The 14,031-nt window shown below is 42.5% G+C and overlaps 1 protein-coding gene across 1 annotated transcript; it reads left to right on the top strand.

Annotated features, from left to right (window-relative positions):
• fbxo15 (F-box protein 15) lies at positions 1–5,535 on the top strand. Its single transcript, XM_063873781.1, is given in 10 exon segments — positions 1–257; positions 260–317; positions 751–855; positions 1,320–1,550; positions 3,231–3,434; positions 3,524–3,668; positions 3,752–3,834; positions 4,581–4,723; positions 4,848–4,972; positions 5,176–5,535. Coding segments are annotated over 10 exon segments (1,380 nt in total). The 5' UTR covers positions 1–232; the 3' UTR covers positions 5,437–5,535.
• The last annotated feature ends 8,496 nt before the right edge of the window (positions 5,536–14,031 follow it).

Raw genomic sequence — 14,031 nt, 5'->3', positions numbered from 1 at the left:
TGCATGTAACCATGGCGACTGGACGCTGAGTTTAGAAATCTAACGTAAACACAGTTATTATTCGACAAAAAAGTGACAAAATAACGATATTTGTTGACTTAATAGAGGAGTAGACGTAGTGAACGTTGTCCATTGTGTTCCCTGACCTTATACTCGGTCGAAAAACGGCTCTGGACGCTAAAATATAGGTTAAAAATATCTTGAAGAAGTAAATACAGGTGATTGGAAAAAAATGGCGACCGCACCAACGGCAGTTACCTCAGGGCAGTGAAGACGTCCAAAAGAGCTGGAAAATGTTCTTTGAACTTACTGGAAAGGTAATATATACCCTGTGTATCATGAAACACTTCTGCCATTAAAACAATGGCAAGTTTACTTTGACTTATAGACCGTGTTTGCAGCCAAACTCAATAACAACACAGCACAAATCAATACATGTGAATTTGTAATGGTTTGGTTTGTAAAATGTAGCAATTTAATGTCCATCCCAGCTTGTCATAGTCCAAGAAGATGTCTTTAACTGTCTTATCGTAAAGTCATACACAGTGAAGAAATCTCCCTACTGTATTCAAGGTGGAGAAATGCATTTTTTCTAGTAGAGTATATCCTGTTTTTGTACTGAATGCAGGTCCTCTCTTTTTGTTGTCAGAAGCAGACGACAAAATTGACATGTAGCTTGTCAATAGCAAATGTGTCACCTACACTTTGGAGAGTAAACAGTGGTGTCTCTGTAACTATTTTTTTCAGCAGGCTACCACTGGAGATCCTGATGAAGATTCTGTCCTTCCTGGATGTCTCTGCCCTTTACACACTCAGCCAAGTCAACAGGCTCTTCTATCAGCTCGCCAATGATAAGTAAGTTCCAGCCTTGTTAATGCAATACACACTTTTAAAATACACGGGAATGTTCGGACTCTAATGCAAAGTCATTGCACTTCTGACCATTAAACAGCAGGTGGATACAAGTATTAGTGTCACCAAACGCTGTGTGTTTAATTTGCTATCAGGCTGTACCTAAACTACTAGTTCTTGTCTCAAAGGGGAATAAATAATGATACTTGCAATAAAATAGAAACCAAGAAAAGATCAACCAAACTGGCATTTAGTTGGAGTTATTTTCACCATAACGTGATTAGCTCCTAAAGTGAATGAAAGCTTTAACTTTAATTTATCTAATCCAACACACAGCTAACAGAAGGACATTCATTCAATGACGAGACAGAGGATTATTTTGATGTGTTAGAATGGCAGACCTGTAGCAACCTAGCGCAGCATCGCTGTCTCATTCTGCAACCTCTCACCTTCCTCCATCAATGCAGTGTTCTGTGGGGGAAGATCCACAGAGCAGAGCATCGCAGGAAAAAACATCTCAACTGTGACTGCATGCAAAAGGTGATATCCAGGATGGAGTTCGAGGAGACTCCTGCAAACTTCTGGAAGCATGTCCACTTTAACTCTTTAATCGAAAATGACATGAAGATGTCAAAAAGTCATCTTGGAGTCCTGAACCGTCACACTGGGCTGCCCAGCCGAACACAGCAGGTCCTCAGGTAAGAGACGTGGAGGTCTTGGAGGTGTTTGATTTGTTTGTTACACCAGACACCTTATTCTCCTCAGCAGAGACTTGTGTAGCCTGCCAAGTGTTGTGAGCTAATTGAGTGCTGACCATGTATTCTCAAGCATTTCAATCTTTTAGCTACGGAGGTCTCATTATTTCTCATGTTTTTATATTTTACAGTTTGCTGCTTTACTTAATTACAGGTAAAAGGGGGGGTGTTGTATGCCATGTGGGGTGTGAATATTTTCTGATTATTTATTAAGTACATAAGGGGGAGGATCTACTGAATAAAGCAGCGTAGCAAACTTTGTACACAACTTGTAGGATTGCTGTCCATCAGTAGCAATGTCAACCTTCTTTGGTAAAAGAAAAATAACTTAACAATAGATTTTCTAATGTATTCAAAATCTTAGAAGTTAAGAATCTCTATTGTAACAGGAATATGTTTTCCCTTCACCCCTGATACCGTGGCGTATTCTGCCATCTGTTTGGTAAGCAGCATCAACTCTGCTGCCCTGTGAGTGGTTAGCAAACAGTAAAACTTTGGAGATCCACCCTCGCTGTCAAGAAAGTTCAAGGGTAGAAACCAGAGGACGGGTCAAGCCGCTGGCCATGAAAAACAACCCACTCTTTGTTTTTCATATCGCAGTTAATGACAATTTCTTATTAAAGGTGAGCAGGGAGGTCTCTGTCTGAGCGAGACGTCTGCTCAGGGGGACGCTGGCTCGCAGAGGAAAGCTCCCTCATCGCCTCCGCCGCGCTTTCTGCTGTGTTTTTATAACCTCTGATTAGAGGCGGTGCAGCACTCAATTCTCAGCTCAGTGGCAGCCGCCGTGCTACAGAGGGCAAGGAGAAATAATTGTGTTCCTTGCAGAGGCTGTCTGAATTGTTGAAATAAATTACGTAGGGCCCCCAACTCCTCATCCACAGCACCTTCATGCACACACACTAACTTGGAGTATTCCCTGGAGGGGGTTTGTGTGTTATAGACGCTGAGGAGCATGAGATTTACCTGGGTTATAATCATTTCACAAGACATCATACCCACTGACAATGCAGAGCTTAATCCCCCGGCTCCTCCGGGGCTGGTTCAGTTTTCAGCTTTGTTCCTCCGCTTAGGTGATATTGGATGGAGCCTCGGTGAGACCGGGGCTGCGTCACAGTGGGGGCAGCCCTGAATCAAAGTTTGGACACAATTGGATCAAGAGATTTATCCCAACAGCAGCGGTTCCATTCCATCCATTGTATAGCCTGATTATTAGCATTGTGTTGACTTTAAATACATGTTTGATTATCTTTTCCTTAGCAATTGTAATTAACCCCTGTGTTTATGTGGCTTTGAGGGAATGTTAGGTGAGTAATTACCATGGGGCCACCTTTTTATGACAACTGTATGAGGTTGATTTGATATAAATCACCCGTTTAGATGTCCATTATTGAGTTTTTGCTCAGCCGCGCCCACTGCTGCTACTCCGTCCAGCTGTTGAAGAGACCATGGAGCTCACTTACTGCACTTTTTCGAAATATTGTCTTTTTTTGGGGAAAAACAATAGACACAGAATAGCAGACAGAAGGGCTAGTGAGCAAAGACATTTCCCCAATATAAACAATGCTCTTTTTGCCTAACATCTGTCATGTATTTGTGCTGTCAACCTGCATGATCTTATTCCAGGAACTTGCGCGTCACCTGGGACCTGACAGTCTCTGATAAGTCGGGTCATCAGAGCACCATTGAGCCGAGCTGGTGCCGGTTCTGTAAGACTACCGTGTCTCTGTGCTGGAGCGGAGGAGGCCATCTGTCCGACTACAAGAAGATCTCCAGCCTTCATCTCTACGGTGTCAGGAGGGTAGCCCTCAAACTGCCCGGCCTGAAGAAGTAAGACAGTCATCTCCACTTTCTCTCTCTCAACGTCTCTGTTTCCTGTTCTTCTCTCAGTGAAACCTACTGTTTTCTTGCTGCTTTAGACCCGTCCGCAGGTCCCTCATGCGAACGTTAGACATGCAAGCTGTAGCTGAAAGCGCGCAGGTCATCGGCCGGGACAGACTGGTTGAACTCAAGCTGCTACAGCCTGGCATCATCATCGGCGTCTGGAGGGAAATGAATTCAAAGGCAACTACTTTATACTTTGTTATTCCTTTGTTTTGAGTAGCTGAAAAAGTACTTTTGTAATTTTGCAATGTGTCTCTTTGCAGGAGCAGAGCTCGGTCGCCTTTGTCATGATCACCCTCCACTTCCACAGGCTGGTGGAGAGAAGCACAAATGAAAATCCTCTTTGGTAGGTCACATTTGATTAGGCACTCTCCTTATTCCCATGACATGTGGCGTATCAGCATCACATAGTTAGGGCTCAGATTTGACCCTCCATGATGCACAGCAGGGTGAGATTCAAACCTCCTGCATCACTGACACCTGCGTTTCACCCCGCTGTGCGAGGAAGTGACTTTACCACACTTTTATATATAGATATCCTTCTTGTCAGGGCCAATCACACATTTTCCATGAGGACATGACACAGTGCAGGTGTTAAATGCAAGAAGATGATTCCTTTATTTAGCAGACTTTAAAACACAAGCAAATTAGAATGAGTGTTTGAGTGAAATATATTGATTAAAAGCCAAATATATGACTCCTATTGGTCCGATGTTCAAACTGTGAATCTGATCGGCTTGAAATTGGGCAAACCTGATTGATACCTCAGTAGACTGATCTGGTAACATGTCCTTAACATAGACATCACCCAAAGTTATGCCTCTAAAAATCATGTGATGAGGGGAAACATAATTCTAAGAGTCACACATGTTAGAAACCAATGGTTCAAAGCATACAGTGTGAACAGTTTAAAAAGCAGGGAGTAGTACAGCTACATCAGTGAGCCTGTGACTTCAGCACACTGTGGACATAGCCCCCTCTCCTGGTTTCATGTGAGATCACATGTCAAGGCCCTCTAAAATGCCCTCTCTATGAAAAACGTGTTCCTTCCCTCACTGCACTCTTACCTTATTTTTCTCTTTCTTCCTGCAGCCTTGTGGAGCCGATCTCAAAACCCATCTTTGACGACGTTGACCCTGAACACGGCCTCCATGGTTACCAGCTACATGTGACTCTCAATGACACTGTATGCGACATCATGTCGGAAAACTTCTCCCAGCTCTTCTGCCGGAGAAGTAATTTGTTATGCAGTCACACTTCCTACTGCACTGTACCAGAGCTCTAGAGCAGACTACATTCACTGAGTTACTTCAGGAGAATCTAACATAATAACTTCCGTTTGTTTTTATCTGTGAGCAGCTGAGATCAGTGACGGGATGATCCGGCTGACGGCCATCAGCAGGACATACCCATCGCAGCACACGCCTCTGTCCGGCAGCGTCTGCCTTCCCTGGAGCTGTGAGGCCCTGGAGGGCGCCGTGCAGGTACAGCATTCTGGAGACCTTGCACCTTGTGGCAGCGGTGGAAGAAGTACTGAGTTGCTTAATATCTTAAATATGAAAAAGGATTATGTGTTTTTAGACATTTGAATTCAGAAACGTCACATTTAATACCCTTTAATCGACCTGAAATCACAGTGATAGCCCGTGCAGGAAAGAGGTCTTGACTTTCCACTACGCTTTCCCAGAGTTGCTGCGTCCTGAGTGTGACTCTGCTGGACTTCTGTAATGGACAGTTCTGGTGTGTCGGCTCTGCGGTGGCCTTGCAGCTGCAGGAGACGCCCGTCTGCTACGACTACGATGGTGAGCACTTCCTGATCCACTATCGGGACTCAGAGGGTCGGGTGGAGATAAAACTTGTGAAGGAGCAGAGGCGCTTTGTTGTCGTGAGTTTAGCCGTCTATGTGGCTGTGGGCAAAGTCAACAAGCATTTCAGTACACATTACTGAACCTGTAACAGAAATAGAAGCCTTTAACCATTACAGCAGGATACTAGGACTATATCCAACTAAATTAATCCTTTTTAAACAGAAAGGTATTTTTGTTAATGCAGGACAATTTGCAGTTTGACAATGTTTTGTACATATGCTGAATAAATTACTGTATTTTACATAATTTCTTTGCATCCTTCCTCATAGCTGCTTTCATTAGTTAGCTGATCACTTGAACATTAAAGTGTCCACACAACTGAAATAGTAAAAATGAATCATCTTTATTATAAATCTGTATATCCTATAACATCACCTTTAACCACCCTTTCAACTCTTTAGTTTACCTTTGTCTTTGCAAGACGGGTCCAAACACGTCCAAACGTTTTGTTTTTGGATGTTTTTTTTGTGTTTCCTCTTCTCGTGGCATTTCTACCTGAACACCCAAATGCATTTTCACTTTCACTTTTCAAATGTAGTTTAATGTCCACACCCAGGGCGAGTCTGGCAGCAGCGATAGAATTAGTGAGGGAGCAATTGTTGGAAACAGTTGCCGTGCTGCTGATGGACCGACACTGCTGATGGCAATAAAATAACTCTGGGTAATAGGATTTCAGAGGCTTCCCCTCCTTCTCTCCGTGAGGGTCAGCATCACCTTGAAAAGATGCTTATTTTTCCAAACACATCACAAACTGTATTGGCACTAGATCCAAAATCTTTTCCAGGAAATGAGCCAGAGGGGAAAAGAGGGGCAACAGTTTGTGTGGTGAGTTTTTGGTCACAAGCTAAACTAGGTGTGTTTCCGGCCACCTGTTGACACAGATTTTGGGAATTAAGCCAAAACAATGTTGTAAATCTGATGTAACCACATATAAATAAAACTCACACTCATGTCATATCTCCATCTTGCTTTCCATCGCACCTTCTTTTTCCTCTTCTTTTAATTAGCATAATTTAATCCCACCCTGTTCTGCAATGGTAACATGTTCTTTTCTGGTGCTTTTCTAGATAAACTACTCCATATCATTACTCTTCTGGATTAAAACAAGCATTCATTGCATTTTCTTTTACAGATTTGCTCGTGATTGTCTTACATTTGGATGAAAAGCTGTAGTCTGAATCACAAAGTCTCCATTTGTTTGTATGTAACATTTTAGTGGCTTGTGCTCTCTACCTCCTTCCATGTCAGGGCCGCTGAATGGCTTAATGGATGAAAGCCATAAAGCAGTACACTGGATTGCTGAGTTGGACACTTAATGCGCTGACAAATTACATGAAATTGTCCATTACTGCAGCTGAAAGATGTGCAGCATGTATGACTTTCAGGTTACAAGTGTGTTGGAGCGCATTTCCATCAGAGTGACCTTCAGTCCACTGTTTGCTGTCACATCAGCTGTTGTTATCGAGCAATCCTTCAGTCCTCGTTTTATTAGGAGAAAAATCCAAGAGCCAAGGGTATCGTGGGCCAGTTAATGGACTTGCAAGAACATAGAGCCACTTATCCAAACGTTTGAGTCTGAGTAATGGCCAAACAAAGACTATGGACCAAGGAGCCTTGACTGGAAGCACTGTATGTTCTGTCTCTGGTGTGGCACTAAGTAATATCTTAATGCTCCTGTGGTGATTTTTCTTTGAAGGATTATAATTGGAATTCATACAGAAAAGTACATGTGTGTGGATGTGGGTTATTATAGTTCTCCAGTAGAGGGCTCTGTTTGGTAAACAATGGGAGATTCCTTTGACGACACATGGGTTTACCTTTGAGTTATCTTTCAGTCTGTCTTAATATAATTGCACATAAAGCAATGTTTGTATTTATGGTCAGCAGTATTAATGTCTGTGGATCCTTACTGCACTTTGCTGGAAATGCATTCAACTCCCTTTCTTTCTGATGTTGCTTTTCTGTTGTTCCTTAAGTAATTGCAAGCCTGTTTGTTAATCAAAACCTAAAAGGCTTTAACACCAAATATTGATTCAGAAAGTACCCAGAGCCAAGCCCCTAAATGGGTAGGTTTAGTGACGTAAAGCTTCATTAAAGTCATCTTTCTTAGTTTCCCTCACAGGCTAATCTTGGAAGAAAATTGCTTCCATTTTTAGCCTTTAATTCTCTCCCATGTGAGTGACCAGCTGGGTCCATGAACTGTTCTGCCCGGCAGCCAATGACTGTCCCTCTTTATATATTTAGTCGGCTCATTGGAGGAAAACAGTCAACTAATGATATTGACCGGGAGGCTGTTTGATTATGTGTGTGTCTGTGTGCACACAATCAAAATGCATGTCGTAGTTTCTTGTTTTTTTTCCTTTACATCGATCTTATAAACTGATTGTCTTCAAACATATTCATCTCAGTCGCATCTCCTAACCGTCACATAACCTTCATCTTTTATTCACACTCTACTTCTACCCCTCTCTTTTGATCCTGGTAGTGGGACCGAGGGGTGACAGTGTCATATACAGTATATATATATATATATATATATAAAAGGCCCATCATTCCCAGTATGATGCTGGTTTATCTTCCTTTTTTTAAATAGCGCATCACGTCCAGAAGGGCCTGCTGAAATCTAGAGGAATCCATACATATCAAAACTGCAGCTCCTCCTGAGATCAATGAATAATGTGACCTTCCTGCTGCCTCCATCTGCAACCGCCGTACTATTCCTGAAGTCCAGCCAGCTGTGGTCACCTGTAGTTGTTCTTATACAGGTGTTTATTAACAATGAACTTAGTACACTTAATTTATTGTGCTTTATTTGAGCATTCAAATGTTATCCCTCTCATTTTAGAGGTGAAAATTGTAGATTTCACTTCACTACCTTTTATGTGACAGCTTTAGATACTTACACATTCAGATGTTGTGTTCAAAACCTACAATAAGAGCTAATGTATGATACAATTCATAGATGAATACATGGCACATTTTGGTAAAAACATGAGCGATGCATTGAAGAATCTCCCCCACAACAAGCTATTAACATTGTGATGCATCAATTATATAAATCCAACCATATCATAAAGAGCTACAATGGTTGTTGGAGAGTGCAGACCTCCAGGAGGCCTAATTCTGGATTTCACACTGCGGGACTTTATCTGAAGTAAAGGCCAGCTTGGGGAAAATACACTATATAAATTTGTGAAATTAAAAGTGAATTGACCCTCTGACTTTCCACACTTCAGTACATTTGTTTTAAAGCCGCAGGATAACAGCTCCTGGCATTCAGTCTTGAACAGTGTCTACGGCTCTCTGTGTCCTTTAACTCCTACGTGCATTATCTATCCTTTTGGATAAGTGGATGAAGAACAATCTGTGTCATAACATAAATCACTCCCCAATATTCCTCTCACACAGGTTAGTGTGTGTGTGTGTGTGTGTGTGTGTGTGTGTGTGTGTGTGTGTGTGTGTGTGTGTGTGTGTGTGTGTGTGTGTGTGTGTGTGTGTGTGTGTGTCTGTGTGTCTGTGTGTCTGTGTGTGTGTGTGTGTGTGTGTGTGTGTGTGTGTGTGTGTGTCATGACTCAGCATATTATGCAGAACACTGTAGAAGCACTTTCCACAATTTTACACGGATCAGTAGTTTGTATTACCTGCATACTCACTTGCTGTGGCTGTCGGGGCTCAGAGCAGATGTTTGGTCCACACTGCTGCAGCTGACTGTGGGTTCAACCAGGGTCAAACTGTCCAAAACCAAACCATATATTGTACATTTGAAGCTGGGACCAGTTAGCTTAGCTTAGCATGACAGTTGAAGGCACCAGCTTGTTCTGACTCTGTCTAAATGGGGAACTCAGGAGTAGCAGCCCCAAATCTGACCAATTACGCCTTGTATATTTATTTACTTTGTGTGGTGGAAACTTCTGAAGCAATGGAGACTAAACAGAGAGACGCTGGATAGCAGGAACCTGATGGCAAAACACTGTTGGGTTTATTCGGAGTTACGGCCGGAGAATTGACAAGACATTTACTGCAGAGTTGCCACAGCGGTTGCCAAACCAATTCTGAAGATCTCGACAATAAGAAGAGGTTTTAACCAGTTTTGAATGGATAATCAACATTCAGGAAAAAAAATCAGAACGTCAGACTAAACAAGCTCAGACAATACGTTTAACTTAAACTGTCATCTAGGTCACAAATAAGGTGATTGGAGCATAGTGGGCCAGATGAACTGGAGCTAGCTGTGCCTAAACAATAAAGCCAATCTTAGGTCAGCGTGAGCTTGCACCCACTGTGGGAACAACAAGGCTTCGGAAGCCCAGGCTGCCCCTCCTTAATGAAGATAACAGCACCTGCAAGGCCGTAGAGCCAGGTCAGAGGAGGACAGAGAGAAGAGATGCAAATGAGCTAAAGATTTACAAGCTTACACAAAATATTCCCTGACACTTTGCACAAAAACTGGCATAACGAGGACTGGCTGTGGAGTCAGTAGGAGGATTTTATAATCTTAATTAGGACTGAGCAAAGATAGCTGTTTTTGCTAAGCTAACAATCTTAATATGTATTGCATAACTGGGGATTCAAAATGAAAAGCTGTTATTTTATTGGGAGCATGTCCATAGCAGGCTTTCTTTTTTCTAACTCTCACCAAAAATGTACAACAAGTATCTAAAATTAAATGTTCTTAATCTAAGAGCTGTCTATATGTATGCATCCCAGGGATAAAGTGGGTAGACGTCCTGGATCCAAGACAAGATTGTGGCATTAGGCAAAAAATAAACACGTTTTCTTTCTCACCAAAGCAAATGTCAGATGCAGCACAGTTTGTGGGTTGCAGAAATCAGGCATTCACAGCTTCACAGAAAACCGCCTCTGCTTGCACCGGGTTCCTGGAACAATTGGTTTTAGTGCAAAGGTCTCCGCCTGAGGCTAACTCTATTGATCTGAACCACTGTTATGAGACGGAGGGAGAGAGAGGAACACAGAAAGGAAACCTCCCTCATTATGTGCGCATTGGCACACTGTTGTTCTCGTGGGCATGAACACCAAACACCTGCAGTTGTTAGCGTCTGGCACGCTGAGTGTTGTGCTGCGTTGCCTCTGCATGTATCTCAAGTGCAAGGGATGTTTTTGGTCAATTACACTCTGTTTATCTCCTCTGTAAACTCTCTCTACCACACCATGAATTATTGAAAGCCTGTGGTTAGCTGTATCTGTGTCATAGTCGTGTTGACACTTGGAGATTCCCAGGACACCGTTACTCATCACTAGTGTCTTGATATGGTGAAGAACAACATTGAGTACTTCACCGTAGACGTACAGCTCTGACTGAATGGAAACAGAGGCTTGATGGGGTTATGAGAGGTCACTGCTGATGATCTGTGTGGCTGTAGTGATGCTCAGGAAACCAGAAATGCAGTATGAGATGGAGCTTCTTCAATTCATTTGCATTAATAATGAATTACCTTCCATTTTATTGATGATAATTGAATTGTTAGAAATGTGTTTCATGCACAAAATGCGGTTTTAGCCTCAGATATGAAGATTTGCTGCTTTTTTCTGTTTATATCATATTAAGGGGAATATATTTGGAGTTGTAGAAATATAAAGACATTTTCTTGGAATTTAACTATGGTGTAACTTGTGATGGATCATAACAATTGATCTAGGAAATAATTGGCACGTTCATCGATGATAAAAAGATGTTAATCCCTCTGTGCAAAGAAATCTACATCGACATTTAGCTTTTCGTGACACAGTCTTTATTTACCCATGTGAATAATAAAGTTGGTATTTAATTGTGACTCACTCAACGAACCCTGCATTGTGTTTTGGTTTGATTGTGTTTTAATCACCGCTCTGTCGCGGGGCCACCTGTGTGAGTCCCATTGGAGCTGACGGCCGTCACTGTTGCTGGTATAACATTTCCACTTACCTGCACCTGTCGCTGAAACAAATTAAGACAGATATGTGGGCAGCCTGCCACGCTGATACCTTGGGCCTTTCCTGCCAAATCATTCGAATGTCGCTGAGTCATAAGATTTTGATTCAGCTTAACTACTGTACCTCACACACTGCGGGGTTTACCACTGCTCTTCGTACAGTATGAAATCCCTATCGTCCCTCGTGGCACCATTATATTACCCATTTGCTTTTCCTTTTACTGATTCTACCTCTTGTTTTATGTTGCCGCCACAACCAGGCTTTATGTGGCATATTAAATTGATGAGATTCACCTGTTGTTGCTATGGCTATGACCCTTGACTGAGTATTTCTGACCCCACTGACCATTGGCTGTTTCACCAGAACGCTGACCCTTTGGAGGGGTAAACGTGAATCACATCTGCTGTTCTCCTATGAAAAATACCAGAGGATAAAGTGGATGCTCAGTTTTTAACGGGGAGGCAGAGCTGGTGTGCTACTTTGGTCTTGACTGAAATATCTCAACAACAATGGGATGGATTTGCGTGCAATGTGGTACAAATATTCCTGGTCTTCAGAGGATAAAGCCAAGTGCTTTTAGTCCCACTCTCAGTTGTTTTTTAGTGAAGTATCCCAACAACTCTTGTGTTGTTTTCCATGCAATTTGATGCAGTTGATCATGGTTTCCAGAGGACAACCACACACTATATCTGAACCACTCTTGGATAGATTTGGATGATGTTTGGGATAACCATTCAAGTCCAGCTCAGAATAAATTGTAAAAACTCTACCCTTGTCTCAGAACTAGTGACATAAACATCAGCTGTACTTTGTACTGTGTGCTAATGGGCTAAGCTAAGTACTATATTCCTACTTAGCATTGTCAGTGTGAGCATGCTGATGTTAGCGATTAGCTTAGCACCACAGAGCAGCTAGCATGTAGCTCGGTATGTAAACGAAGCAGTATCTTACATGGTGACCAGATGAATTCACTCCTACTCTCATCCCCCAGAGTGGTATGACTGTGAAAGGTCAGGTATGATGCACATGCTTCATTAACCTGTCATTTTAATCAAATGCAATTCCTTTACTCACTCACCCACTCCTTGATTGAATGTGTCAAATCTGCACAGGATTGATGAATACCTGCAACAACAATCCAGGATGTGCAGTGTTAAATAACGAGCCTCACATCTGACTAATGAGAGCAGTTAGTGGCAGTCGAGGTGAGCGCTTTTCGTTTGTCTCTCTTACTTTGTGCAGTGTGATGAGAGGTCTCCATTTGCAGCTCTGATGATGATTGATACTGTTAGGTCCCAACTTTTCTGCCGGAGTCTCCACACTCGATGATCACTCACCTCTGGTATTAGTAAGATGGATTATCTCCCCTTGTCTAGAACCGGAGAGGTAATTTTCTCTCGTGCTCATGTGAAAGCAATCGTAGAAAGAAATAATGACACTGAGGAAATAATAGTGATGGCTGGGAATGGTAGGGATCATTGCTTTAAAACATCCCCCTCACAAGCTGTGTGTTGGGATAAGAAGCTATATCTTTAATCAGAGTAAATCATTACTGGTTTTGCTTAACATAACCTCTTACCTGGTAGTTCTCAAGGACTTCTTGTTCTTGGAGTGATAGATGGAGTGTGGCCACAAGAAGGCACTGAAGAGCCTCGTCACTCGCCTATCCTTTTTCTATTATTGAAAATAGTCTCTGGATTCACCCTAATCCATGAAGGGCTGGTTATTAAAGTAATATTTGAGGATTGTGCAGGGCCTAACCCAACTCTTCTGGCTGAAAATCAGGAAATCTATATTTTTTTGGAGCGCTTTTAAAGTTTGCTCGATAATCGGTTTTCTTGTTTTGTCTCAAAGCCTCTTTTGAGTGATGGTCCCACTCAATAGCACCACTCTGATATCGAACCAGCGACTAAAACAGACGTTCAAACAGCATTTCTGTCTTTGCCAAACTTATGGCCAGAGTCAACAATCATTCACATGTATTTTAACCTGACCATCTGCCCGATGTTTCTCCCCATTTCATGCAGCAAACATGAAGCTAATTCAGCCTGTTGTTCTGACGCTGCGTCTGTCAAAAGGCTGATTTTTAATTTATAATATGCACCCGTTGTAATTATAGCTTACACAATGGATTTGTCAAGTTTTGCTCCCACAAACTCCAAGAAGCAGAACGAGGAATTAATTAAGACGGCAACACTGCTGCATGAATCCATGAGGGAATGCCACCGTGCCGTAGAATATAAGGAGCTTTTTCTTATGTGTTCTTGTGCAAATCTATAGTCGGATAACATCCACAGTGTGAGGAGATATTCTAGTATTCTGTGAAGTGCGGCCCTAGACATCCAATAACGTGTTAAAATGAGTAGAGCATGAAGTTCAGCAGAGGAGAAACAGCAGAGATGGAGCTGCAGAGGAATAAGAAGCACTTGTATTTCATGTCCGATGTCCAGGTGTGATGGTGTAAATCGTTCCTGTCACTGCTGCCATGACTCCTCCACCCTCCTCCTGTGGCCTCGCTGTACACACACCCTCACGTCATCACTTTTGTGCTGCACTCACAACCTTGTGGACCGTAGCACATGCTGCATCTCATCAGAGGATATTACCTAACACACGGAGGACAACATTCATCAACGTCACGGGGCTTTTGCCTGCAGTGCATTTCTTTCTGCGGGCGCCCCGAGTCCATTTCAGTTGTTCCAGCAGCCGTGCCTCGTGTGACCCGGGCCATTTCAGCAGATCGC

The sequence above is a fragment of the Eleginops maclovinus genome, chromosome 21 (assembly GCF_036324505.1).
Source record: "Eleginops maclovinus isolate JMC-PN-2008 ecotype Puerto Natales chromosome 21, JC_Emac_rtc_rv5, whole genome shotgun sequence".
NCBI classification, from domain to species: Eukaryota; Metazoa; Chordata; class Actinopteri; order Perciformes; family Eleginopidae; genus Eleginops; species Eleginops maclovinus.
Note: the sequence above shows the minus strand (reverse complement) of the source record. Positions and strands in the feature narration are given on the sequence as shown.